The sequence below is a fragment of the Paracoccidioides brasiliensis genome (assembly GCF_000150735.1).
Source record: "Paracoccidioides brasiliensis Pb18 unplaced genomic scaffold supercont2.6, whole genome shotgun sequence".
Lineage (NCBI taxonomy): Eukaryota > Fungi > Ascomycota > Eurotiomycetes > Onygenales > Ajellomycetaceae > Paracoccidioides > Paracoccidioides brasiliensis.
The window spans coordinates 1,010,857-1,034,022 of record NW_011371363.1 but is presented as its reverse complement, the minus strand read 5'-3'; the positions used below and the strand labels follow the sequence as shown (position 1 = coordinate 1,034,022).

General features: G+C 47.4%; 8 protein-coding genes across 8 annotated transcripts; 4 read left to right on the top strand and 4 right to left on the bottom strand.

Moving 5' to 3' along the window:
- Nucleotides 1-98: 98 nt before the first annotated feature.
- On the bottom strand, nucleotides 99-1,027 carry PADG_05394 (uncharacterized protein; the record flags this gene model as incomplete). The annotated part of the gene is made up of 3 exons (XM_010762421.1): nucleotides 99-319; nucleotides 432-589; nucleotides 678-1,027. The coding sequence occupies 3 exons, from the start codon at nucleotides 1,025-1,027 to the stop codon at nucleotides 99-101; spliced, it is 729 nt and encodes a 242-aa protein (XP_010760723.1).
- Nucleotides 1,028-2,095: 1,068 nt separating this feature from the next.
- PADG_05393 (uncharacterized protein) lies at nucleotides 2,096-3,280 on the top strand (the record flags this gene model as incomplete). The annotated part of the gene is made up of 3 exons (XM_010762684.1): nucleotides 2,096-2,162; nucleotides 2,317-2,958; nucleotides 3,033-3,280. The coding sequence occupies 3 exons, from the start codon at nucleotides 2,096-2,098 to the stop codon at nucleotides 3,278-3,280; spliced, it is 957 nt and encodes a 318-aa protein (XP_010760986.1).
- Nucleotides 3,281-3,746: 466 nt separating this feature from the next.
- On the top strand, nucleotides 3,747-4,600 carry PADG_05392 (uncharacterized protein; the record flags this gene model as incomplete). Its single annotated transcript, XM_010762420.1, has 2 exons — nucleotides 3,747-3,798; nucleotides 3,903-4,600. 2 exons carry the CDS (start codon nucleotides 3,747-3,749, stop codon nucleotides 4,598-4,600), a joined length of 750 nt encoding a protein of 249 aa, XP_010760722.1.
- Nucleotides 4,601-6,842: 2,242 nt separating this feature from the next.
- PADG_05391 (uncharacterized protein) lies at nucleotides 6,843-8,181 on the top strand (the record flags this gene model as incomplete). Its single annotated transcript, XM_010762419.1, has 8 exons — nucleotides 6,843-7,023; nucleotides 7,085-7,107; nucleotides 7,172-7,209; nucleotides 7,290-7,314; nucleotides 7,382-7,427; nucleotides 7,519-7,763; nucleotides 7,863-8,029; nucleotides 8,127-8,181. 8 exons carry the CDS (start codon nucleotides 6,843-6,845, stop codon nucleotides 8,179-8,181), a joined length of 780 nt encoding a protein of 259 aa, XP_010760721.1.
- Nucleotides 8,182-8,929: 748 nt separating this feature from the next.
- On the bottom strand, nucleotides 8,930-10,985 carry PADG_05390 (uncharacterized protein; the record flags this gene model as incomplete). Its single annotated transcript, XM_010762418.1, has 2 exons — nucleotides 8,930-10,303; nucleotides 10,368-10,985. The coding sequence occupies 2 exons, from the start codon at nucleotides 10,983-10,985 to the stop codon at nucleotides 8,930-8,932; spliced, it is 1,992 nt and encodes a 663-aa protein (XP_010760720.1).
- Nucleotides 10,986-11,397: 412 nt separating this feature from the next.
- On the top strand, nucleotides 11,398-13,590 carry PADG_05389 (uncharacterized protein; the record flags this gene model as incomplete). Its single annotated transcript, XM_010762417.1, has 5 exons — nucleotides 11,398-11,445; nucleotides 11,506-11,909; nucleotides 11,963-12,848; nucleotides 12,912-13,294; nucleotides 13,395-13,590. The coding sequence occupies 5 exons, from the start codon at nucleotides 11,398-11,400 to the stop codon at nucleotides 13,588-13,590; spliced, it is 1,917 nt and encodes a 638-aa protein (XP_010760719.1).
- Nucleotides 13,591-14,501: 911 nt separating this feature from the next.
- On the bottom strand, nucleotides 14,502-16,486 carry PADG_05388 (asparagine-tRNA ligase; the record flags this gene model as incomplete). Its single annotated transcript, XM_010762416.1, has 2 exons — nucleotides 14,502-14,628; nucleotides 14,871-16,486. The coding sequence occupies 2 exons, from the start codon at nucleotides 16,484-16,486 to the stop codon at nucleotides 14,502-14,504; spliced, it is 1,743 nt and encodes a 580-aa protein (XP_010760718.1).
- Nucleotides 16,487-22,469: 5,983 nt separating this feature from the next.
- On the bottom strand, nucleotides 22,470-23,114 carry PADG_11921 (uncharacterized protein; the record flags this gene model as incomplete). Its single annotated transcript, XM_010762840.1, has 2 exons — nucleotides 22,470-22,586; nucleotides 22,935-23,114. 2 exons carry the CDS (start codon nucleotides 23,112-23,114, stop codon nucleotides 22,470-22,472), a joined length of 297 nt encoding a protein of 98 aa, XP_010761142.1.
- Between the last annotated feature and the right edge of the window lie 52 nt (nucleotides 23,115-23,166).

Here is a 23,166-nt window from a genome sequence, read left to right as displayed (position 1 = left end):
TCCGACTCTCACATGATCGACAAGACGTCAAAACCATTGTACCGAGACATTTTGACTCGACAGCGACAGCGGGTGACGCAAGGGGGGTAAAGAAGAGGCTATTGGGAAGCACCCATTTCGTACAGGTGTCCCGAATCGAGTTCCAACAGCTCTGGAGGCGATGGGATGGCTTTTATTGGGACGGCTTCATAATCTGAAATTTCGGACTTCTGTGACTTTTGCTTTCTCTTCTGAAGAGCGTTACGCAGTAGCCACCCGATGATGATGAGGAGGAGAACCGTAACAGTTACGCCGATTCCAATTCCCGCCTTTGCGGCCGCTTGACAAACCAGAAGATTGAGCAGGAGGTTGAGTTGGATCTAGCGGAGGGTCTGCTGTAGCTGTTGGAGTAGGCGTGCGAAAATCTGTATTCATCCATCGTATAGAAATACCATATGCATTAAGGCCCCAGGGGCCGGTCTGGGTCATAGTCGTAATTGCTCCACTTACGGTTGCAGTGTAGGTCATGGGAGATCCATCGCCTGATCTCAAGGTGCACATATGGTCCTGATACCACAAGAGACTGGACTGGTTCTGGCAGGCGTAGCCGCTGAATATTACACAGAGCAAGAAAAGAGTTAGCAACCACACACCTCGAAATAGTCTGGGATGAGAAGAAAGAGGCCATCCCATCTTACTTTGGACAACATGTCGCCCTTGTTTCTGTCAACGTTCCAACGGCAATTGTGTCACTCCTACAGGTGAGATACCCAGGAGGGCACACACCAGGGGAGTAATAGGCACTCGAGGAGACTTGATTCGTTATCCACGGCAGATATCCACTGGGAGGAAAACATTCTGAAGAGTGGGCTCCAAGTTCATAAAACGTTCTCGTATCAGTCGACTCAGTCCCGGATACTGTTGCCACTCCCGTTGTCAAAACTTGGTACACGTCTGATAAGCAGGAGCCGGGAGGAGTGAACGTGATAGGCACCGTTGGCCGGCGTTGGGATGGCGATGATGATGATGATGTTGATGTTGATGACATCCTCAAATCAGCAGGTCACGATTGAGGATTTGAAGGAGGAAGATATGTTACAATGAGTCGTAATGTGTGATCCACGGACTGGTGTGTTTTCCGGGTTTTCAGGCGATGTGAAAGGGCATCAAGGGCAAAATATGACTGCGGTTAATGCCAGTTTCCCGGAGGGATGGTATGAGGTTTGCGCGCGGATGAATTTCAGTGCTTCAAACTCGTCAAGGCTAAAAGAAAAAGGAGGAAGTCTTGCGGGGATGAGAGAGCTAATTTGCCGTCAATTTGTGCCATCAAGCCCATTAATAATCGCAAGAGGATGGAGCAAAATTAATGGCAATAATGAACATCCAATATCACAAAAACAGACATCGTTACCAAAAACCGCCCTGAGATGCCAACCACAGCCATCAGGAGGGAAACTAGTGCGAACGGTTCTCAAACCGGACTCCTGAGGAGTTGCACCACAGAGAATCCAAGTTCCAAAGATATGGTCTAATTATAATCCACGAGGGGACCATCATGATTGGTCCACAGGGGTATCATTGTATCAGAGCACATTTAACAGAAGGGAGGGTCCCATATCAGCCCGAAGACGGTTGCAGCAGTACATTCCACTTTCCAGCAGGGCGTAAGTCCAGGTTCCATAGAAGCGGGAATTAATTGCGAGTGATCCTCTGCCAACTAGGCCAGGATGATAGCATCCTGAGCCCCGTAGGATTTCGGAACATGCCAGGAATCGTCTGACAGTTCTGACACTGGCTCGGTCAGACTGGGATTTGTCGGCAAGAAAATAACAACTGATGCTGAGCTTTCAGAAGGTTGTTGAACGCAGGTAGTTTAGTTAGTTAGTGATAAATTAGTCATCCACCGGCAGTGCCAGACTAAACTGTCAAACCATGGAAACTGTAAAAAGAACCGTCGGCTTATCCCTGCAAACTCCAAATATATATATATATATATATATATAAATGATTTTTCTTCGCGCTCAGCAGCGAAACATAATTTTGGATGTCCTTTCAGACACTGAAGCTTACCAATTGAATATAAGCAGTTGTGGCGGAATGCAACGTCTCCAACGCAATGGCTGACGGACAAGAGGCGGAGAGTTTGATATCGAAGTTCAAAGTCGAGAGACTGCTCAATCAAGGTTGGCACTCTCTCGACTTCATCCCCCCCCCCCAAGGCTTAAATGAACCGTTGATATCACACCTGCGCGCTGATACTGCGCCTTTGATATATCTTTCTATGTTTCTCCACCTCTGCTTTCCTATCACACTGACCATCCCTTCCAAACCGCGCAGATCAAAATGACCGCCGCATATCCATCCTTGGCTCTATCGATAACGCTCCTGGTATCCTAATCGCAGAAAGGGCTGCTTTTGTTTCGGACCCAGACTCGATCAAAGCATTCCTTGGGGCGCTAACTAACGTGACCAATCTGGGCGCCAACGATATATATCGGTGGTACCTGGCGTCAACCGGGCAGAATCACGTCTCCCCTCCAGACTTGAAGTTGAATCTCATCTGGCCTTGCACGGAGCAGCATATCTTGAAATACTCCGCTCAGAATTTGCGCATGGTGACGGAAACACCTGAAATATATGCAAGCTATGTGCGTCCCTACATGCAGAGTAAGCGGGAGAACGGCAGGTTGAACTGGGTGCATAATATCGTAGAAGGGCGCAAGGAGCAGGAGGATGTGATACTTCGAGTGTCGGATTCCGAGGAAGGCTTTTTACTTTTGCCCGATCTGAACTGGGATCGTAAGACTCTGGGGACCTTGCGACTTCTTTGTTTGGTGGAGAGACATGATATTTGGAGTCTGCGGGACCTGAAGAAAAAACATCTTCCATGGTTGAGCCGCATGAGAGAGCAGGTGCTAGATGGGGTTGTGAAGGTGTATCCTGATCTTGAAAGAGACCAGTTAAAGCTGTACCTCCACTGTATGTATACGGAACTGTCCAGATTTCCCATATATATTGCTTTCTACAGGCCTTCACTGACTTTTGCCGTCTAGATCAACCAACTTACTATCACCTCCATATCCATGTAGTCAACATCATGCTAGAAGCTGGCACTACCCAATCTACAGGCAAAGCTTTTGGTCTTGAAAATCTGATCTCACAGTTAGAAACTATGGGCGGCGGCCTTGAAGCTGGTATGGCGGACGTTTCTCTCTCATATTTCATGGGTGAGCAATGTGAATTATGGACAAATGTATTCGGGCCTCTGAAAAGAGGGGAGGAGCCTAAAACAGCTGGATGAAAGTTGCGGGGAACCATGTTTCAACGGCCGGAGGATGTTTTTTATAGTAGCTAACTAAGAGTTTTTCGAGATACACTCGAAATACATTCTCGGGATTTTGACCTAATTGGGTCCAATGGCACCAATTAAACAGGCAGATATGCCACGCAACGAAGCAGTCGTCTTTTCTTTATCATAAAAGAGCCATAAATGCCCGCAGGACCGTCTGAGACGCCTCTAGTTCACGTCTCTGTTAAAGTGTCTTGATCACATGCGACGCTGAGCCCTAGAGAGCCTAAAGCAGATTAGGCGCCAAACTCGAGTCAAACCTTGAAAAGTTCCCCGCATAGAAACTTGCAACCGCGTTCCAACATCATGTATCCAATTTCTAACAACAATTAATAAAATTACGGAACAGTGTCCTGTCAAAGCGAGGAAACATATCCTTAATCGGTAATATTTTCTGTGTAAGCTCCAGCATCTCAATATGGCCGACAGTCCTGATGTCCCGGCCAAAGCCAAGGCCTTTGTTCCTCTCGGTGAGCATCTTGTTACCCCCCCCCTCCCCCCCCCTCTTAACACCCGAAGCCGCGTGATACTGCTACCTTTGGCAGCAAAAATAAATATATTAACAATCCCGCAGAAAACAATGCAGAAGTTATGTCGCACCTCATCCACCAACTAGGTGTCTCAGATGCTATTGGCTTCACTGACGTCTACAGCATCATTGACCCTGATGTCATCGCCTTCGTACCCCGCCCCTCCTACGCCATCCTCCTCGTCTTCCCCGTAACTCCAGCATACGAAGGCTGGCGCATAGCAGAAGACAAAGACATACCCGCATATGAAGGCTCCGGCCCCCACGAACCCGTAACTTGGTTCAAGCAAACAATCCGAAACGCCTGCGGCCTGATCGGACTCCTGCACGCGGTTAGCAACGGTCCTGCTAGGGACCATATCACCCCTGGCTCAGATCTAGAGAAGTTGCTGCGGGACGCGGAGCCACTGAAGCCTGGACCTAGAGCAGACTTACTATATGCCAGCAAGGCGTTGGAGAACGCTCATGCTGATGCAGCGAAGAAAGGGGATACTTCCGCGCCAGATGCAAACACCAAAACCGATTTGCATTTTGTGTGCTTTGTGAAGGGGAGTGATGGGCATTTGTGGGAGTTGGATGGGCGGAGAAAGGGGCCTTTGGATCGAGGGGAGTTGGATGAGGATGAGGACGTCTTGAGCGAGAATGCTCTAAAGCTTGGTGCTTGGCAGTTCTTGAAGAGGGAAATAGAGGCCGAGGGCGACCTAAGGTTTAGTTTGGTTAGTCTGGGGCCAGTTTTTGACTAATTTTGTGTGTTGAGCGGAAAACTGATGCGGCATGCCGTGTTTTGAGTTTTGCACATGATGTGGTGGTTGGTTGATGGTTAGATCCATATACCAATCATCATGGTAGGTCGTTTCATTGTTGTAATCGAAACGATCGCGTCACTTGACTAATGACTCCTTCAACAAGCAATCATGTAACTATTTATTTCCGCACGGAAATAGAGTTCGAATTTGAAATGATTGCCAACAATAACCAGGGGACGAACACTCCTAGCACTGCTGCTCATACCCGTGCCTAGGAGTCTTGGAAACGCCCTTGACGCTGCGGGGATACTTGACAAACAGACGTTACACGGATGATATGGGTGGCACGAACGAAAGCCAACCATTGTTCCTCCTGAGTTCTCTCATCTCCCCACCAAACCTGGATAACTTTTGTGGCGCTAAAATAACATCTTGTCCATTCTTCTCGAATCTTAACAGGCTGCTTTCAATCTGCAGGGTCACAGCAATACCTCTCTTCATGCAGGGGGGTTGAGATTTGGTGGATATGATACATGGAACTTGCTGAAAACCAGTGGTGCAAGCATTCCAACTCTGTCATTGTCCGACGGCATGCTGATGGGCCGAGTTTTGGCAGGATGTATGCCGCAAACGAAATACCTAACCAGCAGGGCTATGCGGTGGGCATATGGCATTCGTTATCTAGCCTCTAAGAATTCTTTGTCTAATCATAGACCATAATTCAAACTTGAAATAATAAGCGGTTGAACGGTAGGGCCGCAGCACAGAGCCAATTAGATGCTGCAACAATATAAGAGGCGAGAAGACTATTCAGCTTGATCTAACTACAAGCTTCTTCCTCGTCTTCTTCTCTTCTCTTCCCTTTTCCTTTTTTTTTCTTTTTTTCCTTTTTTCTCCCCTTTTTGACCGTGAACATTTCAATCTTGAACAGGGTGTCAAAAGTGCGTGTCTCGCTCTAGTTGAAACTAGACCCAACTGTTGAGATTAGCGCCCGATGTTTCGTATTGTTCCCTTGAGGTCAAAAATGCGCTCACAACTACTACTCAACTGTTAGTTATCTCCGGAAATTCAGGATGAAATGGAATGCGAATTGCTATCGTAGGTCTATCCCAGCTAAATGTTGGTGGAGAAGCACCATCCACTTGGAACAAAACCGTTGGCGAAGAACCTCTCCACGCATAAGAATATCCGTCCGCATGCCTGTGTTAGGCATGTCCAATGAAGGTTTGGACGATGTCCATCTTCCTACAGGGCATGATTATACTTCAGCCACCGAAACAAAAGTCCAAGCAACGAACAATACGATTCGCTCCTCGAAGAACAATACCTTTCTTAGCCTCACCATGAATTGTTCTTCCTGGTGGACAGCAGAGATGACAACATACATATATCTTTTAAGCCCTACGTCTTCCGCTACATCCGTGTATAGGATATGATGTTATCGCAAAGGCTACAAGAAAGGTCTGTACCCAACTGACAGAACAACATGTCTTTTCCGAGCAAACGATAGTCATCTATCTTCCTAAATTAATTCCAAGAGCGACTCCACAGCGTGCCCGGATAAAATTTTTGCAAAACAATTGCATGAATTCGTCCCAAGATGATGGCCATAGATTCTCCGTATGTCCCTACGATTCCTGTGCCCGTTCTCCCTCAATAACCATTTTCGTTTTCATCATGGGGCAATTCTAACATTAATCTTCATCGCCAGAGAAGAGAAGTTCCCATCCGGCCAGGGAATTGTATTGCCTAACTCCCCATTCTCCCACTCGGTGGACGTCGATGAGAATGTACATGTACAAGTGCAGCATGTGTGACGCCTAACTTCAGAGCTACGGCCTTTACCTGTATGGCTTGTGTTGTACTGGCTAACACTTCTTCAGTATGATAGCGATGCGGATTCAGCATTCAGCGATAATGATGGGTATGACACCAGTGTCTTGAATGCTGTCCACATCTACTCTATACTGACAAAAATCCTCAGGCAGAGCACAACCACGTCTCTGGAATCAAACGTTATGAGATACCGATATGAAAATGGCAGGTAGGATAAAAACTTGCTACAACCTCTGTCCTAGTACATTATTCAATTATTTTTGTGTGTTTGTTAACGGGAGTTTAGGCGTTATAATTCATTCCGGGCGGGAAGTCAGTTTCTCCATACCGTTCAACGTAGAGCATTGCTTGGAGTTCTGTGAATACTTTTTTTCGTCCGGGCTATAAATGCACCAGATTTCTCATGAGTTCGTTTGTAGGCTATTTCTTCCCGAACGACGAATTAGAGCAAGAGCGTCTTGATATTCTGCACCATATGATCCATCTGGTTCTTAACGGTAGATTATTTCTGGCCCCCATTCAAGACAATCCGCAGCGAATTCTGGACCTGGCTACAGGGACTGGTATATGGGCGATTGATATGGGTATGTCCCGCCGGTTGGGGACTTGTTACTCATTTGGATAATCGCTAACATACCCCCATAGGCGACAAATTCCCATCCGCACAGGTACTACGCGCAGAACCAATACAAATCTAGGACGAATGTGGAGTTCCGGCTAATATGTCCCTAGATTCTTGGGAACGATTTGAGCCCGATTCAACCTGCGATGTGTGTAGGAGGGAGGCTAGCTACGACCAGCTGCGCACCAGTATTTGACGAAAAGAAAACTAATGTATTTCTGATCTCAGGATTCCACCTAACGTAATGTTTGAAGTGGACGATATCGAAGACGACTGGTCATATAGGACACCCTTCGATTTCATACACTCCAAACATTTAGCCACCGCCATTTCCGATTGACCTAGATTGGTTAGACAAGCTTATCAGTCAGTGTTATATTGACAGCTCTGAAGTTTGTCGAACGATTGTTACCAGTGGAATGAAATCTGACCTTCCGGTGGTATTCTAGAAACCTAGTCCCAGGGGGATGGGTAGAATTCTGCGACTACGACTTTAGATATCGGGCGGACGACGGGTCGCTCTCTCCAGATCTCGCAATGGTGCAAAACGAACGCCTCATCATCGAATCGTCACAGAAGCTGGGGCGGGAACCGTGTCCCGGGCCCAAATTAAAGAGATGGGTCGAGGATGCTGGATTCATCAATGTGACGGAGAGGTGTTTTCCACTCCCGATAGGGGTCTGGGCGAAAGATAAGAAGCTGGTAAGTTGATGTCCACACACACACACACACACACACACACAAAGGCTATTCCACGGGCAGCTCAGGGACCCAGTTATATGTTCTGATGGTAATTTCCAGAAAGAAGTCGGTTGGTGGAATCAGGTGCAGTTTTTACAGGGCGTCGAAGCATGGTCTCTGAACCTTCTCACGCACGTCTTTGGATGGAGCCCAAAGGAAGTCCAGGTGCACGTCGCTTATAGGCGTAACGATGCTCGAAATGCCAGTATCCATGCCTATTATAATATGTGCGTATCCAGAGCCGTAATCCTTCCCTGTTGTCTCGACATTTTAGTCAAGTTTGGCTTTCCCACCGCAACACTGACCCTTGTGTTATTTTCCCAGGTACATTGTTTATGGCCAGAGACCTGCATCTACACCAGAGACTCTAGCTATTTGAGGTCCTTCTTTTCTATCTACTTTTTTTTTTTTTTTCTTTCACTTCTTCATTTGACATCATACTACTTCATCGAGGCTTTTATCATCAATTTACATTTGCTCTCCAATCCGATCATTCCCTTCCTTCTAACTCCTCCTGGGGGAATTTTTGAAATCAGCTCATGTGCAAGGCCTACGGTTTGGCTGAGCATCTGCCATGTCTTGACTCTGGTTCATCGCCTGTCAGGCTGATGAGATGAATTCAAGGGACGATATGTTATGTATGGAGCGTCACCGTGCGTTTATTTTGTAATACATGCAGCGCTACCTGCCCACTTGAGCGTTCTGATATATTTTTATTTTTTATTGCTTTGTAGCATCTAGCATTGGTTGCTTTATTCGTCGCTGCATCATATTTGCTAAGTTGATTTGGTTTTCATCTGGAAGGCCTGTGAACATCGGCATCCCGGGTTTTTGTTCGGGTTCGGCCAGGCACGGTTTTTGTTATAGGTCACAACTCGGGGGTTAAAATGTATTCTCAACTGCAAAGCTGTTATCTCCTGAATGCATTCAGGATACGATGTGGATGTAAGATGATGTGTTTTGTAGATCTACACGTAGCACTATATTCCGCGCGGACCATGAACGAATAGCAGGCTTCGAATTGGGGCATTCTTCGTCCGGGGTGATAACACAAGAGACAGATGCTCAGCTGGGACGGAGACTATCTATTGCTAAAGGGGCTCGTGGGGGACGGGATGAGGGTATATCTATGCGCTGCCGCAGCCAGCTTCCTTGCTGCCGTTCTCGTTCCACCAACCCTTCCAGTTGAATCTTATGACCTCGTTCCCGCACGCCCACCATCCAGCGGTTAGGTTGCGCGCAAACACCTCCAATGCGGAGTATTCACGAACACGTCTTCCCTGACTGGGTCCTCCCGCTTGACCAGAGTCTGTGGTCGGAGATGAAAAGCATATATCTTCGATGAGCGCTTTGAGATTTGGCTTCCGCGAATGGACGTCGGGCACGGCGACGATGACTCTCCGTTTGATTTTATAGACATTGGCACCCTCGTCGGCATTGCCCTCGTGGCCAGAGAGCTTCTCTCTGTGTGCTAAAATCAGCACCTCATATGGTCTCCTCCAGAGTCCATCGGGGGGCGCTGCAGGGCGGCCATCAACTGTTGTCTTGACCCAAATCCATTCCTCGAATGGATGAAGCCCTGAAGTTTTAAAGGAGCTTAATGCGACAGATCGGGATTTTAATGAATTGGTGATCCAAATGGCAGCTATGGCCTGGTGTGGATGGAGGTGGGTTTGCAGGATACTTTCAATTACGGGCTGGAGGGGATCCGCATGTTCTTTGTAATGTGAGGAGCGGCGGACTGAACGGTTTGGCCAGGGGGGGTCCATGAGAATGAAGTCGAATTTCGTATCTGAGGACAATGGAGAAATGGGGCTCGGGCGAGATTCCGCATCTGGGGCGAGATGGCAGTGAACGAACGTGGACTTTGGAGGAACATTGATAGATATGTAGTCTGGGAGAGAGGATCCGCCATCTGGCGTACACTGCTGTTTTGCTGATTTGATACTGAGGACGACCTGGGCGGACGACGGGTTTTGGACTATTCGGCCCTGGATGGCGCCCAGGGACTCGACTTTATTGATCCCGGGGGCAAGTATGAGAGGAGGTTCAGACGGACGGTGAGAATGTAGCTCGCTGTGTTCGATAGTGAAACTTGGCTCGTCGGGACCTGTTTCCGGAGTTGTTGCGTCGGGCAATTTTCTCTTGCGGTCTTGGGATGGTTCTCCGCTGGGTATGCCGGTGCATCGGGCGTCCTCGCGCCGCTTTTCCCGCTCTCGCTCCGTTGGCTGAGTCGGCCCACGCGTGCACCTTGGGCTACACCACGCCCCGTGGTGGTTTTCCCGAATTTCCTGCAGAGCGTTATTGATAACTGGCACGATCGCGGCATGAAACTGCTGCTGAGACGCCGGTATCTGGGCCAGGACTCGGCTACGGGCCTCTTCGGTCTTGGGTTCGGGGGGGTTTGGATACGGATCCTGGAGGGGCGGGCAAGAGAGCAGAACGAGCCCACCGTCGTTGGCTGGATGCTCCCCCTTCCCGAGGGACTGTTGTTGAAGCCGCTGCGCAAGAGCAATCGACGTCGGAATATCGATCAACATCAGCGTCCTGGCGGAATTCTCGTACAGAAGAGCTGATCTGCAGCACTGCGCCGTCGCCATGGCGCTGAAGGCCACGAACCACGTCGAAAAGGCGCTTGTCGTCAAAGGGTTCGCGAATGTGGGGGTTTCTGAAGCTTATCGTCCGGCGCCCGGCTTTCATCTGACGAAACATGGGGCGAGATGCTGACCGGCCGGGAAAAGGGCGGGAGGTGATTGTTAAACCGCTCCCACTCCACAGTGAGTGTGTACGTGCCTCCAGCGTGAAGTTACCACCGAGTTGCAGCCGACCGCACTCCGTCAACCCGGCTGGAGCGAGAGGCCAGCAACCGGCGACGTCCCTGTCCCTGTCCCCGTCCCAGCTGCCCTCGACCCTCCTCAGGCGGCCGACCTGGCCAAGCGGACGACGCTCTTCCGCACGCTCGTTTGGCCGTGATAATTGCCTAATCGGGCAATCCAGTGGGCGGAGAAGTTGGTTTTCTGAGGGCACCAGCACCCGTATATGCTCTCTGTATATGCTCTCTGTATATGCTTTCTGTATATGCTTTCTGTATATGCTTTCTATATATGCTTTCTGTCTATGCTTTCTGTCTATGCTCTCAACTTCTATAGCCGGGACCTGTTTGGCTGTGGTGGTTCCTGCCATGGCCATCGGCTCCGTGGCTGAGCGCACTCGCAGCTAGGGGGTTGCTTCGGTGCCGACTTCTTCCTCGCCGACGCGGATTTCTCTCGATTCTATCTACGTCTTGCTCTGTTCTTCTAAACAACGCCTGTCCACTTCTTGTTTTGCTTTCCTGGACGTGTGCTGCAGGTTCTGGAGATTATATATTTATATCGTCGATCCCATCCTGGCTCTATCCGAGGTCCTGGTGCACGTGTATCCAGGCCAATATACTTCTATAGCAGTATATTTCTCTGGTGGAATTCCTTCTGCTCTCTGCGGGTTGGCGTCCCAGGGCTGCGCATGCTTCGACATTATTTCTTATTTTAAACGGTCTTCTGCCTGTCTAAGGTGGAGAGATTCTGCAGCAGCAACGCCTGGCCTGGACAACTGAGCAATGTTGCTCTCTCTTCCAGCGGAGATTCTTCATCTCATCCTCTCAAACGTTTGGCGTCCCGTACTTCCTGTGTCTTTTGCTCTTTACTGATTTTTGGTGCTGCGTTAGCTGGAACGGTACGATTTAAAACGAGTATGTGAGGTCTCGAAAGCTCTACGTTCAGTTGCAACTCCATTTCTTTACCACTCCTTGACGATATGGTTGGCGCGCGAGAGAGATGAATATCAATCCGAACGGCTGCTCAGGGTGCTCCACTCTTTTTTGAACATCCCGCCCGACCAGCCTAATCCTCTACAATTCGTCCGCAGCCTGGAATTTCTCCCAGTTGCCCGCGATCGAACCTTGGGGTGTGCCTCGTTCAATGTGCACGCGGAGACGCCCCCGGATCCTGCATTCCCCCTACCAGCGCCATATCGTATCGGGCAATCTTTCCGTCAGGAGTTTTGGGAATTCGATGCAGGGATCGGGTGTATTTTGCGTCTCCTAAAGGAAGACCATCTTCAAAAGCTACGGTATCTACAATTCTTCCCCTTGTTCCAGCATGTAACTGACGCTACTCCTACAGATGGAATCTTGGCATCTGTACACCGAAGATACCATTAAATTTGTACCTTGCCACAAAGCAGAAACGGATCGAGGAGATCTGGTTGAAAACCGACCCGGGTTGCGCCCATGCTCTCCCACATGATGGCTATTTCCCGCTTACTGCATTCAAGGCTCTGCGACTACTATCATGGACAGGTATCACAGTTCAACAGAGACTCACAGCCCTGAGATATTGGTTTCTCTCCGACTTGAGGCATATTGCGGTGTTGGAGTTGGGTTTTCGATCGTGGAAGGATTCGGTCGCTCTCAGACCCCTCCTCGATCAAGGTGCGCCGGCGCCTTCCACCGCCTACTGCTGTTTCTGCCTCCTAGATCTGGAGCCTGGCACAAGAAGGTGTAAATTCCCTTCACTTCTGAACCTGAAGTTGGAATGCGTGCTGTATCATCGCGGACTCGAAGTGGAATGTGCCTATTCTATGAATTTCCACGAGTTGAAGAGACTCAGTCTATGGAGATGTCCATGTGTAACACAGCTGCTGAAAGAACTGGTCGCAAACAACTTCCCAATCCAGCTCAACTTTTTCGAACTCTGTGACCGTTCTACCGGCGATTCCCAGGTAGACATAGATGTGTTAGTCGGTTTTCTCCGGTCCTTCTGTGGTCTGGAAACGTTATGTCTCTTCCTTGATCACCAGAGCCGCGGCTTTGCACAATGCGTTCAAGCGATCGTCCATCATGCAGATACCCTCAAAAGCCTGGTCTACGATGTCGAGTCACTTTACCGCAGTAAACTTACCGCCTCAAAGCCATCGTTCATCAAGGCCTTCATTCAGTGCCCTCTTGAGGTGCTATTTGGCAACCCTAAGCTTGAGCGTCTCGCCCTCTTTTCCTCCGTCATATACTTGGTACGGTGGACCTGCTTATGCTCCTTTCCCTTCTTCTCTCACAAAGGCTAATTTGCTTTGAAGAGGAGACATAAACTGAGCCAACTTCCTGGAGCCAAATCCCTCAGATTTCTCTATGTCAGAGAATTTCACAGCGTTCTAGGCGATAGATTCAATTTACTTTTGGCACGAAAGGCAGGGCAACTTAATGATTCATCTTTCCCTGGTGCCCGCTTGCGCAGAGGAATCGAGCCCAGCAGCATGTGCCACTATGGGGACAGGACACGGCGAGAATTCGTGCAATGGGCATTTGGACCAGAAGGCTTTCCCGCTCTTGAAGTCATTGCTGTTGGAGACTTTTCGCGGAGGAAACCCAAGGGATTCCTTTTCGGCAGAAATGCCTCAAGCCAGCGGCTTGATGAGCAGGGTTCCCCCGAGAGAACGACACTCTTCGGAAACACGATAAAGTCTTCGACCTTTATAATTTTAAGTCGATCTAGCAGGATTGTCCAACCATACCTAGGTTTTCTTCAAGCATCACACAGCGGAACTGATCTTTTCTACCAGTGACGACAGTAACGCTGTAAGGTGGCAGCACCAGAAGTATTCCTTGTTGTTTTTCAAGGGTGGATTCTGGTGCATATATGTCAGTTTGTTTACGATTAAGCGGGGATTCATGGTCCGATGTTCCGGGTCGGGTGCAATTTGGGATATTAAGTATTGGGCACCTCTCACCATTCGTTTACCAAAACCGAAGGCTTAATAGGTATTGATAGGTAAAGAAGAGTAAGGATTCGCTTGCTGCCGTTGACTTTCATGTTGCAACCCGGCTGCCGATTAGGTAGCTCGAGAGGTAAACGGGAAGATGACATAGGAGAAAGCTCAAATCGCTGAAAACCAAAATACAAGACTATAAATTACTTTCACTTAGATTGGTGATGTTAGCTTGTGCAACGAGTCCATTCTACGAAAAGATGCGTAAAATTTACTACGCTAAAATCTTCTCATGTCGTTCGTTAGTTTAAGCGCTTTAAGCGCTCAGCAGCCGCGCTGGCGGCACCCAACTTCCAACTTCCTTGTTCCCTGTGGTTCCCCGCTGTCCTGCGCCAGGATGCACGCGTACTATAATAGTGAAACGTTGTAGCCAATCCAAGCCTGCAGGCTGTCGCATGGCCAACTGCGTGCCAGCCGCGTGGGGGTCAAACAACTTTGTTTTTCTAGCCGTTAACGCTAGCACGCGGCAAAAACTTACTTTCAACCGCCTTCAAACGAACTATGGAAGAATAATTCTTTGAGAAAATCAGTTTTTTTGTTGTCGTTGCTGTGTAATCGATAGGGAGAGGAAGAAGACATTGGGAATGGATTATGCAAAATCTTTCTATAAAGTTCCTGAATCCGATCCTAAGCAACCGTTTTTAAGAAGTTCAAATCGTAAAACTAAGATAGAGGGGTGAGCAACGAAAAGAAAAAAAGATCATATGTTTCTATCGAGCATCTCATCTTTTTCCTATCCAGCCGTAACTCCATTAAGAGGCGGCGTGGTCTGATAAGTAGAGTACCGAGAAAGACAGTAATGACATTCAACGCAAAATGGATATTGAAGATTAAACGCCCACCAACGTTTCACTCCCTCTCTCGCCATCGCTTCCTTCAAAGTGGCAAGGAAGTAAATAATTATGGCGTACACCGTCCTGTGAAGCGTGGGTAAAGACAACATTCGCGAACAGTGTAGCGCCCACACATCCATGCTAGGAATCTCTCCAGGCCAAGGCCGTAACCACCATGAGGGGAAGTGCCGTATCTATTTTAGAAAGGATTCGAGGTTAGCTTCCATGTATCCTTGTGTCTCTCATGAAAAATTCTTGTGAATCATTTTCATAAGAAGTGCAGGAATACGAAGAAAGGGGGGGGGGAACATGGTCACCAATTGGGCAAGCGAGAAAGAATTAAGGGGAAAGAAAAGAGTGTCGGACTTAGAAAGAAATAAACAGAGAGAGAGAGAGAGAGGGAATCCGAAAAAGCACAACAACTGTAAAGACTTACTTCCGCTGATCAGTGTACCAATAATACGGCGACGGGTCCATTCCCTCTCGTTTATACGCCGCCATTAGCTCATCCCAGTCATCCATTCTCATACTACCTCCCACAATCTCGCCAACGCCCGGCATGAGCACATCCACACTCTCCGTGACGCGAGGATCGTCAGGGTCTTTCTTCATGTAGAACGCCTTGATTTCCGTCGGGAAATGAGTGAGGAAGATAGGCCTGCTGAGCATGTCTGTCATTTTCCGCTCCGCTGCTTCAGCGATATCGTCACCAAATCGATGTGGTTGGCCTTCCTCGTTAGGGATGTTGTGTTCCACCAGCCATTCAATTGCTTCGGCGTACTTCATTCGTTTGAATGGGCGGGGTGGGAGTGTGAAGGTTGGGTTGAGATTCTTTACATATTGAGCGATCAACGGTTCTGAAAGAACCAAGTCAATCACGCGGCAGATCATATCCTCAAGATGGTCAAGAAGGTCCGTGAAACTGATAAAGTCGAGCTCGGCTTCAACGTGGGTATATTCCGATAAATGGCGACGAGTCAGAGACTTCTCAGCACGGAAAGATGGGCAAACGCAGAATACATCGCCAAGGGAAGGGAGACATGTTTCAAGGTACAACTGAGAGGATTGAGTCAGGTAGGCCTTTTCGCCATAGTAGTCAAATTCAAACAAGGTGCTCCCTCCCTCAACTTGGGTTTGGACCATAGCCGGCGGCGTCACTTCTAGCATCCCCTTTTCCTCAAACGCCTTCCGAAAGGCTCGTAGAGTCGCTGCGCGAACCTTCATGACGGAGGAAGAGGTCTCCCCTCGAAGCACAAGGTGTCTGTTGTCATAGAGAGTATGGGGATCAGAGTCCCGAGCGACGCGGGTCGTGATAGCCTCTTTATCACCAGCAGCACGCCCAATTATTGTGAAGAAATCTGCATGAAGTTCGCGATCATCATACGCATGGTTCATGGGCGGTACTGCACGCATTTCTCCATGGATTGCAATCGATGTTTCCAGCGTCAGAGTCATCATGTCGTATGTCTTGACGAGATCGCCCGTGAAAATACATTGTAGTAGTCCATATCCATCAGAGAGCGTCACAAATATCATATCCTTCTGCGATCGCAGGTGATGCACTCGTCCCACTACTCTAACGCGGGTCCCAGGAGTGTCGCCGTCGCTAGGTCGTAGCTTGATTTTTTCCGGATCCTTTTCGTTCAATCGTATCTTGAGTGGCTTGGGTAGCGACTCATCTTCCTTGATGATGACCTTCTTAGCCTCCTCTAGAACTAATCTCCGCTTCTCTGCCTCTTCCTTCTCGCGAATTACCAGCTCCTGCTCCTTTGCAGCTTTCTTTTTGCGCTGTTCGTACAGGTTGGTGGCCTTTTTCAGCGCAGATTTGGTTGCTGCCTTCCATTCTAATCGCACGGACGGATCTTCACCTTCGCTGACGGGTCCGGTCACTGATTTGCGCGTCAGATATTGAATATCTGGTGTGGAAGGGGGCTGTTGGAGAAAAGCATGAACGAGAGTCTTGTAAGGGGCGGACTCTCCTCCAGTTGCGGTCTGGTCGTCTTTGCCGACATCTTCGTCAATATGCACGAGAATTGCGCTGGAGGCTGCCATGGTTGTACGGCAGCTCTGGATGTCCGCAGAGCTTTAAAATAAATTGCCGGTGGTCAATTGTCGCTATGAGTTTGACGCTGGTTTTGATAAACTGTTGTCCGTTCCTTTTTTTTTTTTTTTTTTCCTTCCTTACCGAAGTTTGGAGGCGGGGAGTCGCAGGTCATGTGAGTGAGTCATAACAAGCCCTAATTGCGCCTCAAAGGTTTCCTCCCATATGATATGTCGATAGCTGCCGTCGAAATTCCCAGAAATGCATGAAGATGGGGTGGGCTATTCAGATGTTGAATAAGAGTGTGTATACTCCTGTGAGAGTCCATATCAGCGTGTTCAATTCCGTACCGGAACCCGTACAAGGGTGTAACTATTCGTCAGATAACCTAATACTTCCCTCCTGAGAGAGATTGTTTTTGGGGTCATGTCATGACTACAGTGACGAGACAAGGTTACAGGTTTTGAAGACTTCATGCTGACAGGGGATTGATTACATGAAGACACCTTCTATGGCCAAATGATAATATATTGCTAGCAGAGATCTCCAAGAGAGAGGTTGAGAAAACGACCTCAAGAAATCGGGGAAGTTAACAGGAAAAAGTAAACTACGAAAGTTCCTCTCTCCTGGCAACGTGCTGTACCTTGTTCGCTGGTATTAAATATACCCGATGCAATTTCTGCAAGAATGATACTCGTTCATTGAGCATACAGCGTTTAATATGCACCAAACAGTTACTATGCGAGCTATAAATAACATAAATGACGTGAAATAACTAGATAGGGGTAAGCCCGGACTGACTTGGGCGAATTGGTGTGGACTTTCTGGGAGCAAGGGAGCCAGTATGAGTGGGGAAATGGGAGATTGCGGGAGCTGAAGGATGATCGGAGCAGCGGTAGAAAGGACGGTTCATGCCGTCTTTTGGTGTAATGGCGTTCTAAAAGGGGTTGTATTGTTATTATTATTATTTTCGTAGATACTGATCACCCTCCCTACAATGTGGCATATGAAATTTTATATTTTCAACATTAACAGGGAAAACTGGAAGAGAAGAACTCAAACAAACAAACAATCTAAACGCCAGGCGTGTTAGGGGCTTAAACCGGAGTCCTGCTAACGGTTGAACGAGATATGATAACAGTGGAGACACTGTACAGCCTCCCCTATCCACCATACTCTGTGAACTACAAAGACAACCCTACATTGGATATTAGCCTTGGCGAATAACATGCTTGTACCAGCAGCTGGCAGCAATCGAACGCCTTGGAGCTGGCAAGGGAAGAAGATTGCGCAAGGAATTGGGTATTAATGTTTAGTACCCGAAACAATTGCTTCCTGGTGCTATAGCCTCCAAGAAATGAACTAAATATATATATATATATATATATATTAAATATGCTCCATTTAATGTTGCAAACCCATCGACCACTCAAGGATATGGCGTGGTCATGGAGAAGCTCGCTGTGTCGTAATACAGGACTACTTGTGTCTGACGCCTACAGAAGAGTGCTTTGAGATGCCAGCGTCACAAAACGAGAATGCTAGATATTCATTGGATGGGCGCCCTCGCGGTATTTTGCTGGGTTAGTGGAAATCACCGTTAGGGATTTGCAAAACGCGAGTGAGCCCATATGAGCTTCCCTGCCATCGAAGGTAAGCAGTGCATGCAGGCTGTCCGATCCAGGTATCTGCGACCAGGTGAGGCTCATCCCGAGCAAGAGCCAAGCTATGCACGTTTTTCGTTGACAGGAAATCCCTAGCGCTTGCTTGATATTCGCGGTCCAGATTGGCCGACAGACGCGCTGCCAGAGCCTCTAGTGCGACGATGGTTGTTGCCTTTTGGCCTGGACTGATGACTGGAAGCCAAGAGGAGCAGTGGTTGGAATGAATCGTGCTTGAAAATCCAATTTCGTGCTTGGATAGTTTGGTCTTGACAACCTATTTGCTGCCCTTTTTGGGGTTTGATTCCTATCCCATTCCCGCGGTGTCATCTGGTCATTCTTTTGATCAATTTTTGACCAATTAACGACAGCAACCTTCGTTGAAGATCTTAAAACCTGAAGGGGTGGGTGGCAGAATAGAATCAGGTGGACCCCACATCTGTTAGCTGCCTAAACACCCCGTATGGATTATCTTCAGGGATAATAATAGCGAAAAGTGTCATCTTTGGCCAACCGGGCCAAACGCCGGGGTGTCCGTTGTTCGTCGCGGTTCCAAGGCAGCGTTCCCTGGTCAATAATCCTCAGCACGGCTATTGTTCGCAACACATCTCCCGAGGGCCTGCTGAAGGGGAGAATGGCAGGAAAACACAAGAGCCTCCTCAATGTAAATGCCACATGATCGCTGTGCAGATGGCTTGAGACGTTGAAAGACAGTCATTATTTACACACTGGACCATACCAACTCTCATTTGGCGTTTCAGTTTGCAAAAAGAAAGTCAGCAGCAGAGAAAGAAAATAATAAAAAGTCAAGGAAATAGCTGAAGGATAGGGGCTTTCAATTCGCAACGCCGGAGTTGACATGTTGGGCTTCCTGCATATTAAACTGGTCACACTCAACATGTCACCACTAGCATCTGGTACAGGGGTTGACAAAGGGTTGATGGCCACGATTGGCAACAGTGCAGTGAATAACTGGGTTAACAGATGCAAATTGAGTCAGAGTCAGTTAAATCTCTCATCCAAGGCCCAACAAAGAGTTAAGGAAGTATCAGGCCTTGCTATGTCTTCCGTTGATGCTCGTAACCTTGCCCGGAGACGGGTGCTCTCGAAGTCGAATCACAGAGCTGGTGAAATACGTAGCCGATCGGACATCTTGAGTATAGAACTTTCGTCTGCGAAGTTTCAATGGTTCATCATGTCTTGTCAATAATTATGAGAGTATCTCTATATCATGATGAGGCGGCTTAGCGAGAGATTCTTCACAACGGAGGCTGAAATGAGAGAGGTATTTTTGCCATCGGCAACAGACAGAAGACAAGAAAAGAACAAAGAAAACACACAATATCAAGCATCACTGGATGAATGAAGTGAGCACAGAAGCGAAAAATGAGGGAGTAAAACGGAACTTAGTTTGCAGCTCCACGCTGGCCACTGAAGAAAGATGGACATTCATCCCAGTCATGTGACATATTCTGTGCATCCGATCCATTTTGAATATATAACCCTAAGCTATCTTTGGGCGACATTGTGGCCGGCGTTTGGGGACTATATGTGACATCATTACATGAGGCCCTGAGTTGGAATTCGTTGCTCGAAAACCATTGGAATCGCGACAGCATATCAGCTCTCTTACGAGGACAGACATAGTCGGATCATAACAGACAGCGCATCTTCAACCAACACCACACCGGTCAACCTGATGAAGCGCTTTTTGATATGCCGAATCCTCGTGCCTAGCAGCTGGTGTGCATTAGCTACCCAGATATCGAACTCCTCCACGGTGGAAAATGGTGCATATCATTCAACACCTCAATCTTCATAATTCACTATTGTGACATATCGCCCGCCCTGCCACTCTACTCCATTCATATCGACTCAATTTAGTCTTAATGACGCCGCCATTGCTTTCTAGCCAGCATGGTGCTCAACCCAATGTTGGATCGGAGGAGCCGTCCAATGAAACGAATCCTGGCTGCATGCATTTCCTGCCCTTGGTTCTTCATTTTTTTCTATCACAATGAAAGTTCGTGTGTCGATCCTTCGCGCTAAATCTGTTAACCACTAAGTGCAAACGATAGCGAATCTCCAAATAAACGCCCAGGATTTCCTCCCCCAAGTTATGTATGGTATGGATGTAGATCGGAACTCCGAACGCAACATTGAAATAGCCAGGTTTAGTCGTGGGAAGAATAGCCAATGGTCAAACTTCAAATACTTCTTTTGTTGAAATTTGCGGCTTAATTCAAGGACCGAATCAGGAAATCCTTTTTTCAGGAATCTGCGACGATATCAGAGGGTAAGCTTCAAGGGCAACGTATCCCCATTTGATGAACATATTTAATACCATGTGTATGCCCCAAGTCTAACCCATAGGAATTAACATGTCAACGGGTGTCAACAACGTAAAACTTCAAGTTGCGCGTCTATTTCAAGTAACCGCGCAGGCGTTATTTATGCAGCTTTTGCAGCCGCACAACGTAATAATGCTGAAGACAATATAGCGCATTCTCTATTTTGTTTGCCGACAAGTACATTTCAAAGTCTGAAGCTTGGAGAGGAGTCCCGGTTCTATATAATCATATCTATGGCCCTTGCATTTGACCAGATGGGAGCTCTGTGGAGATCAGAAGAGCAAAAATGCGCTTGGTGTATTTTTGGGGTTGTCTCGTATTTTTGCAGCCTGTATTTACCTGATAGAACGCAGTACAGTGTCTTTTTGTTGACCCACGGAGGTTTAAAAATACGTGCGTAATTAATCAATTTTGCAAGATTTGGCGTTAAATTAGACTGTCATTTGGTACACATATCAAATTCCGAGAAGTGACGGAATCTTGGATTTCTCCCATGTTTTATTATGTTCTAGCGTTCTATTTAAACGCTAGGTTTTGAGCACAGCATGAAGGCTGCTCGTATTAAGTCTTCAGCCAGGGATCGAAGAAGCAAACGAAGAAACTCAATTCTGACGTGAAGATATTGAGACAAACCTAAAATTCGCTTCATGTTGCATTATATCCAGCGGTAGTCAGCAGCTAGTCGGAACGAAACGATCCTTTCACCCTGATAATGACGATGCCGAGGGCATAACGACCGGAATTCATCTGAAGAGTGAACCCAGCAAAGATATTAGAGGCACTGCAAATATAAACAGTCAGCAAAACCTAAATTAATAAGTGGTTAAAAAAAAAAAAGAATAAACAAAAAAGGAGAAAGACTTCACTTTGAGGGAGTTGTTAAGTAAGCTAAATGTTAGCGTTTTCATCTATTCATCAACTATTCTTCACTTGAATAGTTATTATTTTAGAAATCGAAGCTAATATATCATTTTTTTGGGTTTTTATTCACTCAGCCCCCTGGAGCCAGTATGATCCTAGATTCTGTTAACATGGGTCAGTTCATTTTCCATTTTGAGCAAGTCGACCAAAAAAAAAAAACTATGTAGTTTTCCGAGGCTCTTCATGATATGTTTTTTTTATCTTCTCTTAATATTATTCTCATCAAAGATAAAGTTTGACGGATATATGAATGTCGTAGCGCTTTTGATGATCGCCTTTGTATTCAGGTGGAACCTGCACACTCCGCATCCGGAATCTGTCTGGAAGGCATGAAGAAACCTAAAGCGTTCTCGGTAAGCCGTAGATATCAGGGCGAAATTATTGTCAACACAAAACTGATGGCTTTTTTAGCCTTTGTACTTTCTCTCCGATCTTCTGGTTGGCACCAGCCCCCTCAAACTAATAACTCTAGCTCATGGAGGAAAACATTGTTGAGTGTGAAACTAGCTAATTAGCTGAGATCTAAACTATATATAGGGAGGCACGTGATTGGGTACCCCGTAGTAGTAGTTGACTAGTTAGTTACCTTAACGTAGTTACAGTTAACTAGTCAAACTTGCTGACACACGGTCCTGCAGAGAAGAGGGAAGGTTTTCACTGTGGGCTCTTCAGAGTCAGTAGAATGTGCATACGAATGACGATGCTCCGCTGTTTATAAATAGTTTTCAATAGCTTTGAACGCCGGATCTATTGTTATGCTTACAGAGCTAAAATCTTTATGCCCGGAGTTTCACGTCGCGGCATCGAGAGTTGAAACGGATGAAGTTTGAAGTGGATCGAAAGGTCGTATATGCACTCCGTAGGTATGGGGTATTTATAGTATCAGATGGGGTATGTCTCGGATGGAGCAAGTTCATCTGTAATCCGTGAAGTGCAAGTCAGATTAACCGGCGGAGTATTCAACGGACAGATTGTTAATGGTTGAAGTTCCCTCTACAACTATAACTACAGCAATGAGTTAATCGAGCTCGGGCGAGAATAGTATGCAGAATCATGCAAGATTAGACCTCACCAACATCCTTCTGCAGGCGGACCAGAAGATGCGACCAGGTCGTGATGGGCAAGATAGCAGGCGGTTTTGGCCAGAACCGATAACTCCCGAACAACCCCTCATTTGGCTACCAATAATGCACCATTGGACTTAGGGATAGCTTGAGAAACCTGTTAATGTCTCCCTGGATGATGCCACCCTGTTTGACCTGCGGAAATTGTGTCCCCTTAAAAAAGAGTTGCGGAACACACTCTCCAAATCAGGAACGAATAGATTGTCCCGCTCTCTGGATCCTATGTTGTGTGTGAGGTTGGGTGCATGTCCGTCCAATATTTAGACCGTTGTCACATGGGGCAGGATGGTGGAATCTTTCAATGCTGGTGCTGAAGGGGGCTTTTTTTTTTTTTTTTTTTTTTTTTTTTTTTTTTTTGCCTGCTAGAAACCAACCCACCACAGTCCACAAGTCAATACTAACTACCAAGGCACTCTGCTTGTGACCCTGGGCTCCCCGCCTCTGCGCCTCTGTTGTATCCTCTAAAGCGGAGAACAATATCAGGGATACTGGCCCATCAAATTGAGGACAGGGAAGATCTACAGCAGCCTTTCCGAGACCATTCCTAGACCATTCCTGCAAGTTTGAGACCGTTGTCCGCATATCATGCAGCAATGCACGGAGAACCAAGCATCACTTTGGCGTTTTGTCTTTG